The 24,270-nt window shown below is 36.8% G+C and overlaps 1 protein-coding gene across 1 annotated transcript; it reads left to right on the top strand.

Moving 5' to 3' along the window:
* The first annotated feature begins 2,223 nt into the window (after positions 1-2,223).
* LOC102587613 (nuclear transcription factor Y subunit B-4-like) lies at positions 2,224-21,591 on the top strand. The gene is made up of 3 exons (XM_006352115.2): positions 2,224-2,537; positions 3,891-4,064; positions 20,773-21,591. Exon 3 carries the CDS (start codon positions 20,775-20,777, stop codon positions 21,369-21,371), a length of 597 nt encoding a protein of 198 aa, XP_006352177.1. The 5' UTR covers positions 2,224-2,537; positions 3,891-4,064; positions 20,773-20,774; the 3' UTR covers positions 21,372-21,591.
* The last annotated feature ends 2,679 nt before the right edge of the window (positions 21,592-24,270 follow it).

Raw genomic sequence — 24,270 nt, 5'->3', positions numbered from 1 at the left:
ATTACACAAAGAATATAAAGTATTTGAAGAAACTAATCATTTGAGGCACTATATACTTTATCAAAATGTGGATAACAAATTTGAGAAAAGCTTTTTAAACAAACCTTATCAGTATTTGAATTAAAATTAAAATTATAAATTCTACAACGTTTTAGAAGAGTAAAAGAGAATAGTAACAAAATTAAGCCTAATAATAAATTATGATAATACGGAAGAGAAATGAATAATATTATTATTTTTAGAATCTTTTTTTAAATTAGAAGGTATAAAAAAAGTTTTAAGAAAAAGTGATAAATTGTAGTAATGTGAGGAGAGAGACAATTAAGGTATTTGAATTATTATTTTTTACTGATTTTATAGATCAATAAAAAAAAACTTTAAAGAAGAAAAATTTCTTCAATAATAATTATAAATTATGATGATAAGGAGGAAAGATAAATAAGATTTTTCATTTTAAAAATTATAAAATTGTAGAGGGTAAAAAAACTAATTTAAGAAAAAATATTAAATTATAGTAATGATGAGGAGAGATGAAAAAGCAATAAATTGTAGTATTGATAAGAAGAGAGATAAATAAGGTAAATATATTTATTATAATCATAATATAAGGTGAGTACTATAACTATATTGGAAAAAAAAATTAGATACTATTTTATTACTTCTTTTGAGTTTTTTAAACATAAAATATAAATTAGAAAATATTTAAAAGTCAAGAAAAAAGAGAAAGAAGGATAATTATGACTCCTGATGAAAGAGAAATTTTATTTTTACATATTTTACAGATCAAGAGAAAAAAATTAAAGAAAAAAAGATAAACTTTTTGAATAATAATAATATTTAAATCTATTTTTCTCTTCAAATTTTATAAAATCAAAAGAAAGAAAATAATTAAGGAAAAAGAATGTTTTTGTGAATAAGAATAATTAATTGTGATGATAAAGAGGAGAGATAAATAAGATTATTATTTTTTAAAACTATAAAAATAAAATGTAGAAAAAATAATAAATTATAATAGTAATGATGAGGAGAGATGAAAAATATTTAATAGATTGTAATAATGGTAAAGAGATAGGTCAATAAGATATTTAAATATATATATTTTTTGTGAATATTATGAATCAAAATAAAGAAAAAAAATAAAAAATTGACTGTAAAGACAAATGATAATCATGACCAAAGTGAGGTATTACATCATTCTTTTATCCGCCACTTTTATATTTTTCTAAATTGAAATATCAATCTTCAACTATAACTCTAAAATATGTTCAATATATAATTTATTTTCATATTTATACGTAATGGATTATTTGTGAAATTAACTCTTTTTGTTTCTTTTTAAAAGTCAAACACTTCCTATAATATATTTAATATTTTATTATATATATTGTTATTTTAAATTACGGCTATAATCAATAACAAAAAATTCATATTATTACATTGTTTAAATTGCGATTTAATAATAACTAAAACTTGAAATTCAATCTATTTGAATTTGAAAACTAAAAACGATCCTTAAAATATTTTTGATATTCAAATATAAAAAAAAGTTAAAAAAATATTTGATTAGAGTTTTTCTCACAAATTCACTAGTTTTAAATAAATATCAACAAGTTAGAACATTTTAATGTTATCCCATTAGGGATGGCGATGGGGCGGATGCGAGGCAGTTTTAAGGTTATGTGGGGAGGGTGGGATGCGGGGTGTATTGAAGTGTATTTTTTTTTATAAACTAATGTGGGGCGGGGTAGGTTGCAGGTCTATGTGATTTTATGCGAGTTCTTAATTTTAATTTTTTATATGTTATAAGAGTAATAGAGCATTATTTATTAAGATAATTTCTTTAAAGTTACCAAAATATTCAAGATAGTAAATGAAAATGTTTCAATAAAAACTAATACGATTTCTTACATGCTTCCCTATTGACCTTTAAATAATAAAACTTTAACTTATCTATTAAATTAATACAACTTAATGAGAAAATAAATTAATTTTTATGAATTTTATTTTAGTATCAAACTTAATTATAAAAAGGCAAATATTCAAAAATGGGGCGGATTCATGCAGGGCAGGTGGGGCGGATTGAAAATGAAAATAGTTGTTATACGAGGCAGAGCGAGACGGGTTAAATTTGTACGGATTAAGCGCAACCCGCCCCGCACCCACCCCGCCTCATTGCCATCCTTGTAGCCCATACTTAATTGGAAGAATTTTTAATCTTCTTATACTTAAATGCCAACTTTCTGAGGAATTACATCATGTTGCCTTTCATCTTCTTTGTGAAATTTTATCTTATTCGTCTTTGAACTTTTCAGTTTCATATGCTCGAAGTATTCCGGAAATGCATAGAGAAAGAGAACAAAATTTGAGGATATTTACTCTCTCAGAGCTTAAGGAGGGTACAAGGAATTTCAATAGACTGTTAAAAATTGGGGAAGGTGCTTTTGGGAGTGTATATAAAGGTTTTAATTCAACCTCCTAATGCGAAGGGTGATCCTATTTTGGTGGCTGTTAAGAAACTCAACACACTTGGATTTCAGGTATGAACTTTTCCTTTTATCTGTGGTATGTACCATTTCATATTTGATATGAACTTGCTTATTACATTTTTGATACATGGTTGAAATTATTACCATTTCATATTTGATATATGCTTCGAAGGGAAATTTCATATTAGCACAGGAAAATGTCACCGTATAGCTGCTAAGGAGAAAAAATTTTCTCAATTTTAGGAGAAACTATATTAACACAATCAACACCAGGGGAAACCCTTAACTTCAAAGTCTCAAGCATTGGCAGATTATGCATGTCTTCTGATCCTAGACAACCGAAAAACTTTGGAACGTTCTAACTGGAGGCATATAAGATTGAAGATTGGGGAGTTGAGTATCATCAGGCAACTAAATGATACACCTCTATTTGATTCTCTGAAATATTTTAAAGATTGTGGAGTTGAGCACTCAAGCTTCATAGTTCTCTGAAATATTTTAAAATTCTATTTGATTGAACATCACCATATTCCACCGAAGTAGCTCTGGCTTTTTGCCTCAGCACCTGCTCCTCCACCTTGCTCCATTTCCTGGCCAAATAGCATTGAATCCAGCATACCTTGGAACCCATAGGTGATCTCATTCTATCACCTGAGCTCAACACATTGTTGAAGTCACCACACAACACCCAAGGGTAATTAATTATATTGCAAATCAACATGGGATATAGCATCCAATAATCTCTCCCAGTCATTCATAGCAAACACTATAGTGAGAACATGAGTTCTAGGATCCTCAACAACACAGTAAATTGATTGATCCTTAACCTCAATTATAGTAACATTAAGACACTTTTTCCATATCAATCGAATTCTACCATTTGGCATCTCACTATAACTACATCAAGTTTCCCACCCTTGAGCATCCTGTAGAATTCTCACGTAAAGATTAGAGATAAAGGATTGTATTAATGTTAAAAACTGTCGAGTACATGCTCCTTATATAGGAGAGAGTCTTAGGCTAGCTATACTTAGAATCCTACTACAATACAAACATATAATTACACGAGTATAGGTTGACTACTACTACTACTACTACTACTACTACTACTACTACTACTACTACTACTACTACTACTACTACTACTATTATAATAACTTATCCTAGTCGACTTCAACTAGTACAAGACACAACGGCCTTGTCGACATTTAATCTCCCAGTCCTAGTGTGACTTTTAATCTTCTTATTACCATCCTCGTAGCCCATACTTAATTGGAACAACTTTTAATCTTCTTATACTAATTAAATGCCAACTTTCTCAGTAATTACATCATGTTGCCTTTCATCTTCTTTGTGAAATTTTATCTTTTTGTATTTATTAATTGTAGTCTTTTCACTTTTCAGTTTCAGCTGCTCGAAAAATTCCGGAAATGTTTGGAGAAGGAGAGCAAAATTTGAGGATTTTTACTCTGTCAGAGCTTAAGGAGGCTACAAGGATTTTCAATAGATTGTTAAAAATTGGGGAAGGGTGATCTTGTTTTAATTGCTGTTGAGAAACTCAACACACTTGGATTGCAGGTATATATCAAGTTTTCCTTTGATATGTACCATTTCATATTTGATATGAACTTCCTTCTTCTTTTTAATTTTAGGAGTAAAATAAATTTTGTCACTCAACTTTAAATTCTTACTTACTCCCTAAATGGAGTCCATATTGTTCTATAGACACTGTAGCTCTTAATACTCTATTAGAATAAAAAAAATGGTTAACTGTATTATAATTTTTTTCAAAAAAAGTAAAAATATTTAGTAAATTTTTTAAATTTGTATGTTGCAGTAAAGAAAAGTTTAAAATATATTTAGGGAAAATGGATTGCAAAAATATTTAAGAAGTAAATATATGGAAGTAAATAACTATGGTTAGGAGTTTGCTTTAATCCATTAGATTTCAACCATTAATTCTAACCTGTGACACGTGTCTCCAATCCAAGCTAGAACTTGGGGAAAATGGAGAGAAGAGAAATGGAGAGGAGCCGGATCCACTAAAGTTGACTATGTCTAGCTAGAAAATAGGGAAGTACTAAACTAAAACTAAGTAAAAAAAAACAGTAAAAAATAATAAGCTGGAAGTTAAGAAATGACAATTGTTTAACACTCCTCCTTGACATTATCGTGACGAACACCAATTCTTTGCCTCAGATCTTCAAACCTTTCTTTTGGCAGAGAATTAGTGAAGACGTCAGCTAGCTCGTTCTCAGATGAGCAATGAACAAGCAACACTTCATAAGATTGTTGGACTTCTCTAATAAAATGAAATTTGATCTCGATGAGCTTACTAAACTTCTTTTTAGACAAAAAATAAAATAATCATAAATGTCAATAAACCAAGAAAAATAATGTTAGATTCTAATATTTGAATTTATGAGTCTAATAAGTAATGATAAAAACAATGAAGCGGGAAAAACGTTGTATCAGAGGTTTATAAAATTCAAAACAAGTTAGAGCTGAGTTATTTTTTTTTACATATATCCAATAATTATCCCTTAACCATTATAAAAACATTTAACTTCTTACCTTACTCGTGCAAGTATTGTTATCATTTTATTGGAACTCCTAATCCTTCATATCTTGATGGACATTTTGTAGTTTTTTTAAAAAAATCTTTTACCAAAAATGTAGGAACCACTAAAAAGCATAATGACTTACCAAGGCATCATAAAGAGGCAGAAGGTGTTTGGTGCTTCAAATGCAGAACCTACCGTGAGTTGTTCACCTCGAGCCAAGTTATCGATGGGCACCGATGCAAGAACATAATTCATGACACTTGGATGAGAGGTCCCCAACGGTTATGTGCCCATAATTATGTACTTGTGTCGGTGCCCAGTGATTCCTTGACTCAAGGTGAACACCTCACGGCAGGTCCTGCCATCTGTAGCACCAATCACATGCTAGGCTCTTTATGATGCCTTGGTGAGTCATTATGCTTATTGGAGGTTCCTATATTTTCCGTGAAGGATTTCTTTTTAAAAAAATAACAGAACTGTCCATAAACATATAATTAGGACTTCTAAAAAAATGGTAACATTGCTTCCATGAGTAAGGAAAAAGTTAAATATATTTATTATGATTAAGGGGTAATTCTAATTATATTTTCATAAAAACGACTCAGCTATGACCTTTTTTGAATTTTGTAAATCTCAAATGCAATGTTTTTCCACTTTCTCTTTTTTTTTTCTCATTTTCTCTAAAGAGTCATAAATTTTAAGGTTAGAATCTGACATCAAATTTCTTACTTTATTGACATTTATGGTTATTATTTTTCTTTTTCAAAAAGGAGGTGAGTTTGGTATAATCTTTACATCAAGCTAATAATTATATCATCATTTTTTTTCTTTTTTTTTAAAACAAAAAGATAGCATTTAATTTGACTAATTTCTTATACTTATCTCCTATGAGTACAAATTCTAACGAAACTTTAGAACAACCAATTCTAATTTAGCACATGACTAAATACATGTGAAATCAACCTTAAAAGGTATCTGACATCATTAGGAAGATTCTTTCGTTTGATTCGATATCATGCACCATTAGTGTTAGAATATAGGCTTCCACTAAAAGTCAATGGACCAGGTCCCTTGACACGTTAAGAACAATAATGCAAGCAACATCAGAAGACAACCAAAACAACAAAGACGACGCAATCACTTAACGTGGAAACCCCCTTGCTCTAAGGGAGGTGAAAACCACGACCTGTCCTCACATGCTTTTCAAACCAAACTCCATTTCTTCCAAATAGAGCAATGATTTAGATTACAACAGCTTGCAACCTAGGAATTTACCTCTAAATACCTTCCCCCTAAAAGTAGTATTTCCACTACAAATAGAGCAACTAAGCAATATCACTATTGCCCACTAAGCTACCCGACACAAGATAACTTAGAATTCACTAAGCAACCCACGGTTGCTCACTAACCCACCTAACTCTAGATGACTTAGGATTTGACTAAGCAGCGAACAATGCTGCTCACTAAACCAGTTAGACACAACTGATTTACACTTTTAGACGAACTGACAAAAGATCTAATTCCTTTATTGTTTAGGATTATATTTACAACGATAAGCACTGAAGTAAAAACCTAAGACAACTAAAACACAAGCTGCTCTATCTGGTCCCTGTTGCTCTTTGGTAAGTACTTCTTGAGATGAGTGGTTTTTGCCTTTTTGCTCTGAAAATCTATATTGCAAAAACTAAAGTTCTGTTTGTGTGAAGAAGTCCTTATGAGAATAGACACAACCTTCAAGGCAATGTGATTGGCCGAGGTTTATGCCACACTTGGAGACCGTGCACAAACTTGTGTACTTTTTCGAGCTGTCAATTGTACGGATATGAATGACGCGGATCAGGTCCCCTTACAAGGTCCTCTGCTTGTAAAATCATCAAAACTGCGAATAACATTTTCCCCCTTTTTGATGATGACAAACTCATAATGCTATATCCTCCTCATTCTCCACTTCCCCCTATCTATAAGGCACCCCTAAGGCACCCATTCCCCCTTTTGGCATCATAAAAAAGAGAGACAGTAAACCAAGATTAAAAGTAAGCATGCATAGAAAGACCATAACTTTGAGCAACACATCATAGAAAAAGAATTAGACTGGAAGACATCAGAAAAATAGAAGTCCTTTTCATGGCACAAAGTAAGCATTCAATACATTGACAATAAACTGCTAAAGAGAACCCGAGACACTACCCACACAAAAAAAACAGGCAAGGACAAAATATGGAGAAAATTAGGAAAAGAGAGGCTGATGAGTGAGAGATTTGATGACAAGGGTAAGTCGGTCATTGGCAGAGTCATGAGCTTTGATCAACCTTTCTTGAAGATCGGCAATTTGACTTAGAAGGGCTGTATTTTTCAGACGTAACTCTTTGACCTCTTCAGTACCAGGTCCCTCAGACTGAGCTTTGGCCAGTTGTGCCTTCAATAGTGCCATTTCAACATCCTTCTTCCCAACAAGTGCTGTCAGTTCCTCCAGTTCACGCTTGAGTTGATCTCGTTCAACCACTAAGTGAGACATTTTACTCTATTGTCCTGTTTGACCCTCGATGCACTCACACTCGACTAAGGTACCGAGAGAAATTGATTGTTTAACTGTGCCATCAGTACCTGGTCCCACTGAAACTTTCAGATGATCGAACACTTTTGTGAGAAAGTATCCATATCCCATTCCATGCTTCCCTTTACGTTCAATCACCGTCTTGTGCATGTGTTCCAACATGAGTGCTGGCAAATTCAGTGGGTCAAACTTACAAAGAGATTCCATTAGGAATAAATCTGCTAAATTGGCAGTTGTACGCTTCTCAGATCGAGGAAGAACCACCTTGTTCACAAACTCAAACAACAATTGGTATTCCCCTTTCATGAGCTTCTTTTAAATACTTGCACGATGCATGTCTGGAAGTTTAGAGCACTCATTGGAAGAGTGCTGAGTGTAGAGTTTTCCAGCCATGGACCTGATCCCTTATCTAGGTATCTCTAGCATCTCTTCCAACAGCTCCTCATTTAGATGCATCTTTTTATCTCCCACCAAAGTCTGAAGGCTTAAATCCTCATTGAACTCCACATTGTAATAGAACTCCCTTACTTGGTTTTCATGCATTACAAGAGATTTAGTCATGAACAGGTGAGTCCATGATTGAATCTCCATTAGATCCGCCAACGAGTTCATTCTAGGTTTCTTGAGGATCGTGGGGTCAAAAACTCTCCCACCCAGGACCTTCTGTAAATGCAGATTGTTAACAATATCCTGCTTGGTGTCCTCCTTTGTATTTCGCTTTCTCTTGGTACCAGGTCACTATTCTTGTACGTTTTTAGCAACAGGCACAGTCTCCACCTTTTCTTTCGATTTTCCCTTAGACTTCTTAGTTGTTGCCTTAGCCTTCTCCCATTTTTCAGCAGCAACCCCTTGTACAGAGAGATATCTAGATTTTTCAAATTTTCCCTTTTCTTTTCCCCTTTCTTGTTCCTCCCTTCGCCTTTGTATCTTAGCCAGTGGGGTATCTTCTGATTCAGTATCATTCTTTGAGTGTTCATTTTGAACCACCACCAGTCCTTCTCTAGGTATATCCATCTCCAAATTACCCGCCTTTCTCTTTCTTCTGTTTTCTTCAGTAGTTGCTTTGTTTGACTTCATGGCATCCCCCATAAATTTCTTATTAGTTGCTCTGGTAACATGTTTTCTTTTTGGAGTTTCCTCAACAACCTTTTCCTTTCCTTTTGCAGTGACAGACACCATTCTTTTCTGCACTGCCCATTTGAGTGGAGGGTTCTCCTCATCAGTGTCGTCTGAGTCATTAGCAAGAGTAAGTCCAACTTCTGGCGTTCTGTCAAAGATTGGTTCGGTGTTTTCAAGAGAGACTTCACCAAAACCACAACTTTCCTCATTTCTCTTCTCTTCTCGCATCTGTGCCAGACTCTTTATAACCATGTTCTCACTAGCAGCAAGGATATTCGATTCAGAATGTCGATGCTCAGGGAGGTTACCCTCAAACAAGCAATCAAACAGTGTTGACAGATGGGGACCATGTTGGCTAGGAGGTGCGAGATTATTAAGGTCAATAGGAGAAAAGGGAGTAGGACAACTCATTTCAGTATCTTTCGCCGGAATAGAGATTGACGATTTCATCGGAGAGGAAACTTCAGGAGACAAGTAAAAATCGATAGGATCTATTTCATTAGGAGTACCTAGGACATTCGTAGGAGGAGAGGGTGATTTAGACATGAGAGAAGAAGAGCAAAGAAGAAGCCTTGAAGAGAATAAGTTAGGGTTTTGGTAGAGAAAAGAACAAAGTGAATTTTGTAAAGATTTTGTAAAGGGTTGGAGGGAAGAGATATAAAAAAGGATTTGAAAGGATGTGTTAGGTCCTTGAGAAACGCGACGCTTGAACTTAAAGCGATGGGACACATCAGTCAGAGTGACCGATGACTAACACATGGAGGTCTCAACGGTTCTCAATTACAGTTTTAAAATCAATGAAAAGAATGCTAACCTTTAGACAGGACCAGGTCCCTATCTGAATGCGAAAATATCACTTCTGAATAGTTGAGAGCCTTCCTCACTTCTCCAGTTTCCACTAGTATATACCTGCAAATGAGGTACACAATTGGTCTAACATGCAAGGCATTACAATCAACAAGGATACCTGTTCCACAGATCATAACCATTGAAGGTTGGATGCCTAAGAAGAGCCAGCTCAGTCCATTTTCAACATTCCTAGCTTCAGCCTGTTAGTCACGAACTGATCTTTGCTCAAGGATTTGGTAAAGATATCAGCGATTTGATCCTCAGTTTTGTAATACTGCAGACAAATAGTCCTCTTTTCAACATTATCCCTTAGGAAGTGATGTCTTACATCAATATGCTTGGTTCTCTTGTGTTGAACAGGATTCTTCCCTATTCTGACAACACTGTTGTTGTCACATATAAGAGGGATAGTGTGAGTGAGAATTCCAAAATCCCTCAGTTGCTGCTTTATCCAAAATAATTGAGCACAACAAGAAGAAGCAGCCACATATTCTGCCTCGGCTGTGGAGAGGGCCACAAAATTTTGTTCCTTAGTTCCCCATGAGATGAGTGAGGAGCCTAGAAAGTGGTCCATTTCGGAAGTTCTTTTCCTGTGAACCTGATAACCTGCAAAGTCTGCATCTGCGAAACCCACTAACTCAAATGAATCTCCTGCTGGGTAGAAAAGGACCAGGTCCCCTGTCCCTTTTAGATACCTCAGAATCCTCTTGGCAGCCTTTAGGTGCGACTCTCTGGGACAAGCTTGAAATCTTGCACACATCCCTACATTGAACACTATGTCAGGTCTACTTGTTGTTAGATACAACAGTGATCCGATAATTCCCCTGTACATAGTTTGATTCACCAAGCCACCAGAATCATCAGCTCCCAATTTTGAATTGGTACTCATAGGCGTGTCAATGGGCTTTGAATCAGTCATGAGAAATTTTTTCAGCATTTTGTTGATATATTTTTCTTGACAGATTGAGGTCCCATTTGGAGTTTGCTTAATCTGCAAACCCAAGAAAAAGGTCAGCTCTCCCATCATGCTCATCTCAAATTCATTTCCCATCAGATTAGAAAATTCTTCACATAGGACCTCGGATGTGGCTCCAAAGATGATGTCATCCACATACACTTGAATGATAAGCAGCTCTCTCCCTCCAGTCTTCAGGAACAGAGTATTGTCAATCTTCCCCCTCTTGAAATCATTTTTAGTAGAAAGCTAGATAGCCTTCCAGACCTAGCCCTAGGAGCCTATTTCAGTCCATAAAGAGCCTTGTCCAGCTTGAACACATGATTTGGGAGATCAATATCTTCGAACCCAGGTGGTTGTTTTACGTACACTTTTTCCTTCAAGTCACCATTTAGGAAAGCACTTTTGACGTCCATCTGGAACAACTTGAACTCCATATAGGCTGCAAAAGCAATAAGAATTCTGATGGCCTCCATTGTGGCAACCAGAGCAAATGTTTCATCATAGTCAATGCCTTTTTCTTGATTATAGCCTTGAACCACCAACCTCGATTTGTTCTTTGTGATAATGCCATTTTCATCAAGTTTATTTCTGAACACCCACCTAGTCCCAATAATAGTTTTGTCAGCAGGTCTAGGGACCAGGTGCCATACTTTGCTCCATTCAAATTGATGGAGTTTCTCTTGTATAGAATTTACCCAGTAAGTATATGTCAATGCCTCTTCGATGTTCTTTGGCTCAATATTGGATATGAAGGCTGAAAAAGCAACCAAATTTCTTACTTTGGATCTGGTCTGCATCCCAGACTTTAAAGAAGAAACAAGATTGTCAAGAGGATAAGATGACTGAAGTTTCCACCTAGACTGAGCATTAAGAGGTTGAGGCTGATCTGTTTGTTCTTCTTCTGCTTCCTCATGAACATTTTCTTCAGGTTGAGAAGTTTCATTTGGATCTGCATTCACATAGTTACCAGGTCCCTCTTCAAGCTCATCATCTTCTTTCACTTCTTTTGATGACTCCAGATCAGCATCTCCTGGATCTTGAGCACTTTCAGTCACAGATTCATTCACTTCATCTCTATGAATCTAAAGGAGTTCTTCCAGTTCATTCTCATCTCTGTGATTTAAATCTGACTAGGCACTAGCTTCATCAAAGATCACATGAATGCTTTCTTCAATGCACAAGGTTCTTTTATTGTACACTCTATAGGCCTTGCTGGAGGACGAGTATCCTACAAATACTCCTTCATTTCTTCTAGGGTCGAATTTTCCTAGATCATCCTTGCCATTGTTAAGTACAAAACACTTACAACCAAAATCCCTTAGATAGTTTAGCTTGGGCTTTTTGTTATATAGCAGCTCATAAGGTGTCTTGTTCAGCAAAAACCTGATCAAGCAATGGTTGGTTACATAGCAGGCAGTATTGACTGCTTCAGTCCAGAAGGATTTCAGAAGATTTGAGTCAATAAGCAAAGTTCTGGCTATGTCAACCAGAGTTCTGTTCTTTCTTTAAACAACACCATTTTGTTGAGGTGTTCTGGGAGCAGAGAAGTCATGATGAATTCCATTTTTAGGACAGAAGTTGTCAAGCTTCGCACTTTCAAATTCAGTTCCATGATTGGACCTGATCCCTGCAATCTTACAGTCTAACTTTGCTTAAATCATCTTGATGAAGATCAATATATCGTATGTTTCCTCCTTGGACCCTAAGAACATTGTCCAAGTGAACCTTGAATAATCATCAACAATCACCAAAATGTACTTCTTTCCACCCCTGCTCTGAATACTCATAGGTCCACATAGATCCATGTAAATAAGTTCAACGGAACGAGAAGAACTCACTTGCTTCTTTGACTTGAAGGTGGATCTGGTTTGTTTGCCTTTGACACATGTATCACACACCTTGTTGTCACTGAACTTCAGCTTTGGTAATCCCCGGACCAGGTCCCTGGAAGAAAGTTTGTTCAACAGAGAGGAGCTCACATGTCCGAGCCTTCTATGCCATAGATTGGCATTCTCACTTTGAGCATTAAGACAGGTAAGATCATCTCTCTTAGCAGTATCCAGGTCAGCAATGTACATGTTCTTTTGCCTTCTTGTTGTTAGAATTACTTCCCTTGTTACCAGATTAGTAACTATGCACTTTTCTGATAGAAACTTCCCTTCATTTCCCCTGTCACATATTTGAGATACACTGAGAAGACTATATTTCAGTCCACTTACGTAGTACACATTTTCAATAGAGTGCTCCAGCGATTTTCCAACTCTTCCAACCCCAAGAATATATCCCTTCTTTCCATCTCCAAAAGAGACACCTCTGCCTTGAAGTGCCTTGAGTGATATGAAGTTGTCAGTCCTCCCAGTCATATGCTTTGAACATCCACTGTCCATGAACCAACAATGACTGCTACTTCCTCCACTCTCCTGCAATAAAGATCACTTGTTAGACTTGGGAACCCTTTTCAGTCTAAGTCCCCAGTAGGCAGATAGAGGTGTGATAAGAGAACTTTTTGTGTAATGAGGCAGAATAATCTTTCTCATTTTAGACCCCTTTGGAATGAGAGCAGGTCCCTTGTTTTTTGTAATTTTTTGTGTAGTGTAAGTCAGACGATTTTCCTGGGACCTTTTGAAAGCTGGACAATCCTTCTTCACTACAATGAAGACACATCAGATTGTCAGAAACAGATACATATTTGCTGTGAGGATTATAGGGAGGGTAGATGCTTGAACTACCTAGCCCTTTCCCACTGTGTTGACCTTGGCTTGTGATACTAGAGATTAGCTTAGAGGAGTTTGCCCATCTCATAGATTTTTCAAGCTCTTCTTTAAGTCGGACCAGGTCCCTTTCCAGCTGATTATTTCTCTCCAAAGCCAGTGCAGGTTTAGTCTCAGCACTATTCAGGCTAGTTTCTAGCTCTAGTTGCAAGTTGCTAGCTTCTCCCTTTCCTCTGTCATATTTTTCATTCACCATTTTCATCTTTCCTTTGAGTTCTAGATTCTAAGTTTCTAGGACTACCGGTTGTTCCTCCACAACAGACATGTGTTCAACCAACCCAACCTTTTCTTCAAGAAATATATCTAGGCTATTATTCATAAAGTCCTTTTCAGTTGTTAACTCAGTAATAGAGTCAATCAAGACAGCAACTAGATTTCTCAATTTCTTAATAGAATAAGTGTGCAAATCTTGTTTAATATCAGAAAGTGTTACCTCTTCCTCAGCATCTTCGTCATCGGAATTTGCCATGAGAGCAAACATGGTGTTGAACACATTTTCATCATCATTGACCGCAACCATTGATACGTCTTTAGGGTGTTCTGACTAATCTGACTCACTAGAGAAGTCTCCGCAGATAGCAAGAGCCTTCAACATAATCAGCAGCCGCTCTCCTTCCTTTTTTGTCAGGGATTAGGTCCCTTCTCCTGTCCTTATCTCCTCCATGTCTTGTATTTTCAGCCTTAGTCATAGGACAAAATCTGATAAAGTGGCCAGGCTTACCAATCTTGTGACACAGATCATTTGCAGTTGCAGCCCTGCCTGAAATTCCACCTTTTTGAAAGCCCCCATGTTTTCTCACAATTTTTTGGAATCTCCTGGTGATGTAGGCCATGTCTTCTTCTTCATCAGATGTGTTTCATGATGCCGCCTTGAGGGATAGAGATTTATCCTTCTTCACTTTCTTCTTTGATGCCTCTTGATTTCTATTCATTTCATGAGTTTGAAGACTTCCAATAAGAGCATCCATCGTGAGCACTTTCAGGTCCTTGGCCTCAATGATAACATTAACCTTGCTCGACCAGGATTTTGAAACAACTAGAAGAATCTTCCTGACCTGTTTGCTTGTGTGAACAGGTTCACCAAGGACCGTAACTCATTCGTGATAGAGGCAAATCTAGTGCTCATTTCATGAATAGTCTCTCCTTCTTTCATAGTGAAAATTTCATATTGGGTAGTTAGATGGTCTACCTTTGATTCTTTGACCTGCTCTGTCCCTTCATGAGCTGTCCGAAGACAGTCCCAAATCTCATTTGCAGACTAAGAGGCGGAGATACGATTATACTCTTCAGCACCAATCCTACACAGCAGCAACTTCTTGGCCTTGTAGCTTTTCTCTATCTTCTTTCTATCATCTTCATCATAATGTTGACGTGTCTTTGGAACAACTCTTGTGATATCACCTTCCTTAACCTCTATTGTAGGTATAAAGGGACCATCTAGCACAATGTCCCACAACTCACTATCTTCAGCCATCAAGAAGTCGTGCATCCTCGTCTTCCACCAACTATAGAATTGGCCATTGAAACGAGGTGGTCTTGTAGACGATTGCCCTTCCTCCAAGTTTAGTGGAACATTCATTCTGCACAGGAACATCTCTTGGAGTTAACCAATATAGAGAGAGCCTACTCTGATACCAATTGTTAGAATATAGTCTTCCACTAAAAGTCAATGGACCAGGTCCCTTGACACGTTAAGACCAATAATGCAAGCAACAACAATAAGACAAGCAAAACAGCAAAGACAATGCAAACACTTAACGTGGAAACCCCATTGCTCTAAGGGCGGTGAAAACCACGACCTGTCCTCACATACTTTTCAAACCAAACTCCATTTCTTCTAAATAGAGCAACGATTCAGATTACAATAGGTCGCAACCTAGGAATTTACCTCTAAATCCCTTCCTCCTAAAAGTAGTATTTCCACTACAAATAGAGCAATTAAGCAATATCACTATTGCCCACTAAGCTACCCTATACAAGATAACTTAGAATTCACTAAGCAAACCACGGTTTCCCACTAACCCACCTAACACTACATGACTTAGGATTTGACTATGCAGCGAACAATGCTGCCTACTAAACCAGTTAGACACAACTGATTTAGACTTTTAGACGAACTACCAAAAGATCTAATTCCTTTATAGTTTAGGATTATATTTACAATGATAAGCACTGAAGTAAAACCCTAAGACAACTAAGACACAAGTTGCTCTATCTGGTCCCTGTTGCTCTTTGGTAAGTATTTCTTGAGAGGAGTGCTTTTTGCCTTTTTGCTCTGAAAATCTATATTGCAAAAACTAAGGTTGTGTCTGTGTGAAGAAGTCCTTATGAGAATAGACACAACCTTCAAGGCAATGCGATTGGCCGAGGTTTCTGCCACACTTGGAGACCGTGCACCAAACTTGTGTACTTTTTCCAGTTGTTAATTGCACATATATGAATGACAGGGATCAGGTCCCCTTACAAGGTCCTCTGTTTGTCAAATCATCAAAACTACAAATAACACTTAGTATTGTTGGTTTTTGGAATTTCATTTGTTTTGTTCTTTTGTATATGGTACATATGAGAGGGCCACAACCAGGGGTTATGTTCTTGAGCCAGTAGATAGAGCCCCAACAAGGGTCATGGCTAGATTTTAAAACTGATGTCGTGTATGAGTAACCAAACTTGATTAGGATCAGGGTAGAGATATGACCCTTGATCCAGTTATTGAGCCCCAACAAGTACTTATTACATTGCAATAGGTAGGGATGGGACTAGCCAAGCTACCACACTGGCCTACAATTGTGTAATGACTAAAGACGGTTATCACTCAACTTATAAAGGTGTTAGGAGGTATGTATAAAGACCTAGTGATTCCAAGAGGGTAGCTTGCCATTGTGACTCCCCACATAGAGGTACCACCAACACCTGTGGTTGCTCATCCCGAAGTAGTTGACGCAGCCATGTCAGTATAGTAGTAGAAGATATCATGCCGCTTTTTTAGATTGGATCCTTTGATATTTTAAGGGGATGCATGTGTGGATGTTCATGAGTTCATGACTTGCTATTGTGAGAGATTATAGACACTGCATCGAGTTGAGTCTGTAAGGGATCACTGCATGGCATATCTAGACAAAACAGCCAGGCTATGGTGGCGTTCGTGTATGGAATATAGACCAACTAGGTCACCTTCCCTGACTTAGAGATGAGTTCTTTAGGTTGGAGTAAGACTCCATATCTATACCGGAGTACGGGACCCATTATCACGAGCTCTCAATACATGCTATAATAATTCTACCTAAAGAAGAAGAGAGAGTTCGATATTTTGTCCAAGATTTTAGATTTCTGCTCTAGATAGAAACAAAGTTTGTGGCAGATGGGTAGATCCTTTCTGGATGTAGTTGACTATGATCGTACTATAGAGGAGCTCTGTCATGAGCCCCGTGAGGTGGAAATAAGAGGGCACGTTTCAGGGCAGCTTCAATGTGTCGCAGTGCTGTGATAGGCTACTTTTTGGTAGAGGACAGCATGCTTATTAGCCCAAGGAAAGTGTAGCTGACAATTCAGGTCTCACTCCAGACTTCGGGCCTTGGAGGCCGGGGTGGATCAGATAGTCTTCCTTCTAGACCTTGGGGTGACTGAGGTTGTTTTGATTGTGTTGAGGTTGGCCATTATGTTAGAGATTTACGCAGGCCAGGGTTGTAACACCTCTAAGTAAGGTTAGTAGGGGTAGTCCTTAGGATGCTCGAGGAGGGGCATATGTAGGTAAAACATATGGTTGAGTTGGAGCCTAGACTGGGGGAGGACGAGAGCATTTCCTAATTATGCCTTTTGGGTTGACAAATGACTTAGCGATGTTCATGAACTTGATCATGTGTGTTTTCAGGCCTTATATAGACTCCTTCGTCATTGGGTTCATCGATGATATTCTTGTCTTCTCAAGCAGTATAGAGGAAAACGAGTAACATATTAGGATTATGATCTAGATTTGGAGAAATTAGCGGCTTTATGCCAAGTTCCCAAAGTGTGAGTTTTTTCTTGAGTCTGTAGTATTCTTAGGGCATGTGGTGTCCAAATATGGGATTATGGTAGACGCCACGAAGATTGAGCCAGTTCGTGGTTGGCCAAGTCCCACCTTAGTGTTAGAAATTCAAAGTTTTATTGGATTGGCATACTACTATAGAGGGTTTATCAAGGTCTTCTCTTCTGTAGTAGTACCCCACTATTGATTTGGAGCTGACGATATTAGTTTTTGTGCTAAAAATTTGGAGGCACTACTTGTACAAAGTTCATTGTGAAATCTTCACAGATCACTAGAATCTTCAGAATATTTTACGCCAAAAGGACCTTAATTCGAGGAAGCGTATATAGATTGAGCTTCTAAAGAACTATGACCTCTCTATTTAATACCATCCAAGTAAGGTAAATATGGTGGCTATGCCTTGAGCCTGAAGGCAAGTATAGGGAGTCTAGATTTCCTTTCAATTTTAGAGAGACATTTGGCTTTGGACACCCATTCCTTTGTCAATAGGTTGGTGTGACTTGATATATCTTGAATCTTCATCAATTTCTAGCTTGTATTGAGGCTCACTCTACCCTAGGGGAGCCAATTCATGATCGACAGTTCAAGGATGAGATTTTGGTGGCCATTCATGATTGTTTTTTTAGCAGTGATGCTGGTGAGGTGACCTTATAATCTTAGGGTGTTTTGAGATTAGGCAACCATATTTGTGTTCCTCAATTTGGAGATTTGATTAAATGGCACTTCAGGAGGCTCACAACTCTAGGTATTCTATTTAATAGGTCACGGCAAAGATGTATAGAGATTTGAGGTAGCATTATTGGTGGATCTATATGAAGAAGGATATAGAAGACTATGCAGCTTGTTCCTTATGTTGTCAGTAGATGAAGGTCGAGCACTTGAGGCCTGGTGGTAAGTTTTCAAGATTATCCATTCTTGAGTGAAAGTGGGAGGGAATCAACATGAACTTTTTTATGGGGTTGCTGCAGACTCTTGAGGTGTTGATATAATTTGAGTCATCGTGGATCAATTAATCAAGTCGACTCATTTCTTGCATGTTCACTCTTCCTTCAGTGCCTAGAGTTTAGCTTGTATCTATGTATGAGAGGTGGTTCGTCTTCATGGGGTGCCAGTGTCTGTCATCTTCGATACATGCTCTCAGTTCACTTCTAGATTTTAAAGGGCATTCTAGGATGAGTTGGTACTTAGAGTGATCTTAACACACCATTTCACCCACACACCAATGAGCAGTCAAAACGGACTATTCATGTTTTGAAGGATATGATTCAAGAGTGTATGTTGGACTTCAGAGGTCAATTGGTTCTATTTTTTTCTTTGGCAGAGTTTCCCCATAATAACAACTACCTTTTAAGTATTTTGATGACCCCATTCGAGGTATTGTATGGTAGGCATTGTCAATCTATAGTTGGTTGGTTTAAGGTTTCAGAGCCTAGGCCTTGTGGTATAGGACAGGCTACGGGGGGTCTATATATAGTTGCCTTAGTGTAGTACTTTGAGATGAGGAGTTTTTTCATCAAAATGTGCAACTTTGAAAGAATTTTTTGTGAGAATTTGAATGAATGAGGCCGGTTGAATAGAATTGGAATGATAAATTGTTGACAAAGGAGAATAGTAAAAGGGAAATGGCCAAATGGCTGAATTAAACAATAAGTAACATATACGCCCTTTGTTTTTTCCTTATAAAATTAGTATGTTTTTCCGACTATACTCTCATAGTAAAGAACTACCTCTTAATAGTTCTCAATTCTAAAAACATCTAATAAACAAAGGTAACTTTAGTAAATTATCCTTTCAATTTATTATTTTCCTTAATAAGTGTGAAATGAGCTAAAGTAACACTTATTTTGGGATGGAAGAAGTATTAGTATATAGTAATGTCATTTTCATTCAATACTCATCTGCCCAACTGTGAAAGTCTATTTATCCGGGTGAATACCTTCATCTCGTGCACTACGCTGTGCTTCCACATGTCCCCCTCTTTCTTAAATATTGTAGCTATAAATATGGGCAATTTTACTTGCAAAGAGCTATAGATTCATACACAGAGAGAGATAGAAATTTGTAAAAAGAGAGAGATGAAAAATGGTTATCGTGTTGGTTCAAGAAAAGGAAGATTTTGTAGACGCAGATTCCCACAACCAAGCGCTTCCCGTTCACTTTCCCTTAGTATGCTACCTAGCTTCTCTTTTACTTTTATAAATGCATTCCCCTTCCCCATGGAACATTCGTGAAACTTTGTATTTGCTTTATATATTTGATTTTGATTTGATTACTCGAGTTGATCGTCTCTATTAAGAACAGTCTCTCTACCTTCACAAGGTAGGGGGTAAGATTGCATACACTTGCGAAATTCCATTGAATTTTTCATTATCTTCTTTAACTGTGTTGTGTGTGTGTGCATATATCAGTTGATCTAGTACATGTTGAGAGTTGCATCTTATGTACATTTCTTTGTTTGTTGTATCATCATGTTCTAGACATCCGTCTTTAATTAGCTGGGGACTATATATGCATTTTTTTTCCATATATATATTTGAAAATCTAGTTGTTTGTATATCAAAGATCAATAGATCGATTCATGTTAATGGTGATTGACACAACCATTTTCTGTTGGAACTTTTTAAGACAGAGAGTACAAGAAACAACCCGTCTAAAGCTAGCAAGTTTGAAAACCAGCTAGTGGTATTACACAAATTAAAGGCGTTAATTTTGGCATAAAAATTGCCTAAAGTGTTAGTTACAATTTGAGAAGATCTTTCAATATATATATATATCATCATCAGAACATAGTTACAATTTGAGGAGATCTTTCAATATATATATATATATTTATATGTGTATTCATCATCAGAACAAATAGGCATTTTAAGAAGTTAATTAAAATCTAGCCAACATTTCTGTATCCAAAGTTTAAGAAGCATTGCATATAACTTTAAGAACAACTAGTACTACAAATATAGAGTATATGAAACCAGTGGGTAGAGTAGTGTCCGTTACAATAAAATTGTCGCCTTTTGATCAGAGGCAAGTTTGGATATATGCGAGGGTTAGTTGAAGATCAGACAAAATAAGGTAGATGAAGAAAACTACAGATGAAGCGTTTTATGTTGCTTCAAATAGTCTGTATTCACACCAGTCATATCTTTTGTCGAAATGATATATGCTTTTGGTGTTTACATTAATATTGTCCAAAATTCATAGTGCCATCTTACAGTAGTACTACTATCATATCCAGCTAATAATTAGTGAAACATATATATCTGTGCGCCATTAGCTTTGTGATTTCTTCAAACTTGAAAAGTTAGTTAATAGCAAACGCGACTTTATAATGTTTAATTAGACTATAAATCCTAGCTAGTTGTGATGAAATTAGACGAATATTTTGATGATATATACTATAATTATTTTTCATTTCACTCTGATGTTTTGTTGTTGTGTGAAATTAAGATATGGAGACAGGGTTGGCACTGGCTATTCTTCTCCACCCAGCAAATGCTGCCCTTTTAGAACTTTTTGAATGCCCCATTCAAGAGCAAGACCCATTCATGCCAATAGGAAACGTGGTCATAATCATGCGCAAGATCCTTCCTCCCCATGCCAAGATATCCAATGAATCCAAAGTGGCCATCCAAGAGTGTGTCTCTGAGTTTATAGGCTTTGTAACAGGCCAAGCCAACGATAATTGCCAGCGTGAGCAGCGCAAGACCATCATGGCTGAAGATGTGCTTTCTGCCTTGAACGATTTTGGTTTTGATGACTACATCAAACCCTTGTCTTTGTACTTGCATCGCTATCGTGAGGTTAATGGTGGTGTGGGTGGATCCCTGAAACGGGAGCCTTTGTTGTTGAATCGTCCTATGGTTGATCCAGCTTCAAGCTGCAGCATCATGCCCAATCATCTGCCTCCTAATTTTGATATGAATCATCCACCACCAATGGGTGACGGTTTTATGCAGGAGGATGCATCAAATGGAAGAACTTCTCAGTGTACAGTGTCTACTGTGGATAATGAAGTTGATTCTCTTGCAAATGAGGGTAAGGAGTGATCACGTTTTCTGCTGAAGGAATTATGTTGTGGTTGAAACTTAATTTGTAATGTTTAAGAATGCTTCTTTCTAACTAAGTGAGCCAAATGGTGTCTCCAATTGGCTGTTTGTTTATTTTGCTACCTCTCTATTTTTAGTATTCAACTAGTGATTGCTTGTGACTTGTACTTATTTTGACGCAAAATCCTTCAAATCAATCAAACACCAAGCTTTCCATTCATGAGTATATGCAGTGATAAAGGACTCAAACATCAATTGGACTAATAGAGTTGCAACAAGCCATTATAAAACAAATCATTTGTTTGCCATCTCAAGTTTATTGAAGCATAAGTTCTTGAGAACAAGATGATACCAACGACTATCCTTATAGTATCTAATGGAAGCTTTTGAAACTTCCAACTCTCAGGATTGCACTCTTTTAAATTCATGATCATCTCTCTCTTCTTCCCGCTCAATATCATGTATTTTATTTCATGATCATATTTCCTTTCCGTTTCTTCTTCCCAATCAAAGAATGAAGTTTACCAAGTCCTTACATGCCTTCTTAACTCCTTCCTGTTGGCTCATAAGAATCCACCAGGAGTCGAGGGACCAGGTCCTTGACTAAGAACAACAAGAACAAGGAAGAACAGAAACTAAAGCACACCCAATGTTTACATGAAAATCTTCTTTCTCAAGGAAGGAAGAAATCACAACCTACTATGTAGGATTTCACCAATAACTTCTCTAACAACACAACCCAAGTTTCAAATTACAAACTCTTGCAACTTAGGGATTAAACTCTTCATCCCTTCCTCCTTATAATAACTCCATTATAAGATAAATAAATAAATAATAACTCTATTGGCCACTACACCAACTAACTCTAGCTAATATAGACTGTTGAAATAGAAATACTCCATTAAACTGAATTGAAGTATAAAACAGAGTGAACTAATGAAATTCCAGCCATTCATTAACGTGCAAAAGTTTTGAATTTATACAAGGAAAAAAACAGCCACATACAAAGTGGATGGAAACTGAATAAAAAACATGTGCCATTAACAGCCATAAAAGGGCCACTTACTTCAAAAAGTTAAGCAACTAAAGTTGACTAACTCTAGCTAGTAAATAGGGAAGTACTAAACTAAAACTAAGTCAAAAAACAGTAAAAAACAATAAGCTGGAAGTTAAGAAATGACAATTGTTTAACACTCCTCCTTGACATTATCGTGACGAACACTGATTCTTTGCCTCAGATCTTCAAGCCTTTCCGTTGGCAGAGAATTAGTGAAAACATCAGCTAGCTGGTTCTCAGATGAACAAAGAACAAGCAACACTTCATTAGATTGTTGGACTTCTCTAATAAAATGAAAATTGATCTCGATGTGCTTAGTTAGACCATGAAACACTATATATTTTTAGATTGAAATTGTTGAACTGCTGTAACACGTGATCCTAGAAGTTTCAGTTTGTTCATGGCCCAAGTGTTTCAACATCTTCTTTAGCCAGATAGATTGGTTCATAGCAGATGCGGGAGCTATGTACGCAACTTCTACTATTGATTGAACTGTAGATTCTTGTTTCCTAGAGCACCACTAAAATAACTTGTTCCAAAATAAAACAGATATCCAGAAGTGATTTTGGAATCATCAAAGTCGCTACCCCAATCACTATCAGAGTAATCGACCAGATTCATAGTCACTTCGGCAGATGTTGGGAAAAAATTCCAAACTTGTTGGTTCCTTTTATATACATTAACACTCTTTTAGCCACTATGAAGTGTGTGTCTCTAGGTTAATGTTAGATATAGAAGTTGTCAATTAAGCTTCTATACATAGTATCAACCACTTTTTTTGGAATCCTCATCTTTGCCAAGCTTCACACCAGTAGAGATTAGAGTACTCACAGGCTTTCCGTCTTGCATTTTGAACCTTTTTAGAATATCTGAAATGTATTTCTGCTGGAATATAAAAATTGCATCACTAGACTACAACACTTCCATGCCAAGGAAGTACTTCATGTCTCCACGATCAGTCATTTCAAAGACTTCATTTCATTCGTGACCTTTGGGTTAGTTCAATTTGACTTCCTATCACAAGCATGCCATCCACATAAATTGAGACAATTGAGGACCCACCACCATTGACTTTCACTTACAGAGTGCTTCATTTTGACTTCTACTAAAATCAAGTTGGATGAGATGATTCTCCATCATATTAACCCATATCCTTGGGTTTTTTTTAGGCCATACAAAGTCTTCATTAAGAGATAAATTTGATCCTCTTTTCTAGGAATTGTGTCACGCCCCGAGCCTACACCCTGAACGCGGATGGCACTCGAGAACTATTACTGGCCCCAAGCAAACCCTTGGCATGTCTTAACTCTTAGTGGAAGACTTACTCAACAATAAAAGTCTAACATATCACACCTAGAAACAACTAGAAAGAGTTAAAATATGAAAATATTGATTTTTGGAAAGATTAAAGAAATTTGGAAAATTATGTCTAAGTTAAGGAAGTGAGTTTTTGCCATTTTCAAATTTCCTTAATCTTTCCAATGGAAGTTAGGGGAGTTTAGAGATGAAAAACGGAAGAGAAAAGTCGGAAGTCGCTGGGCAAAAAGGGTTGGGTGTCGCGCCTGCCAGAGCGCCACAAAAACTTCTCTGAAGTTTGGCCTCTGGCGTGTCACGCCAGCCAGAGCGCCAGGGACGCTAGTTCTCCCCATTCATTCCCCACCTTTTCGTACTTGTTCCTAAGCGATGTACCTATGTTTTCTAGTTGTTTCCAACACTCTAAGGTACATCTAAACATCATTAAATTATCCATAAACATGACATCATGAACCTTGAATCCATAATCTAATTCAAGGAAAGTTAAGATCAAAGTCAAAGAAGTTAAGAGTCAAGTCTAGAAGTTAA

The sequence above is a fragment of the Solanum tuberosum genome, unplaced genomic scaffold (genome assembly GCF_000226075.1).
Source record: "Solanum tuberosum cultivar DM 1-3 516 R44 unplaced genomic scaffold, SolTub_3.0 scf00145, whole genome shotgun sequence".
In the NCBI taxonomy this organism is placed as follows: Eukaryota; Viridiplantae; Streptophyta; class Magnoliopsida; order Solanales; family Solanaceae; genus Solanum; species Solanum tuberosum.
The sequence above is the reverse complement of the archived record's forward strand: the minus strand, read 5'-3'. Positions and strand labels throughout refer to the sequence as shown.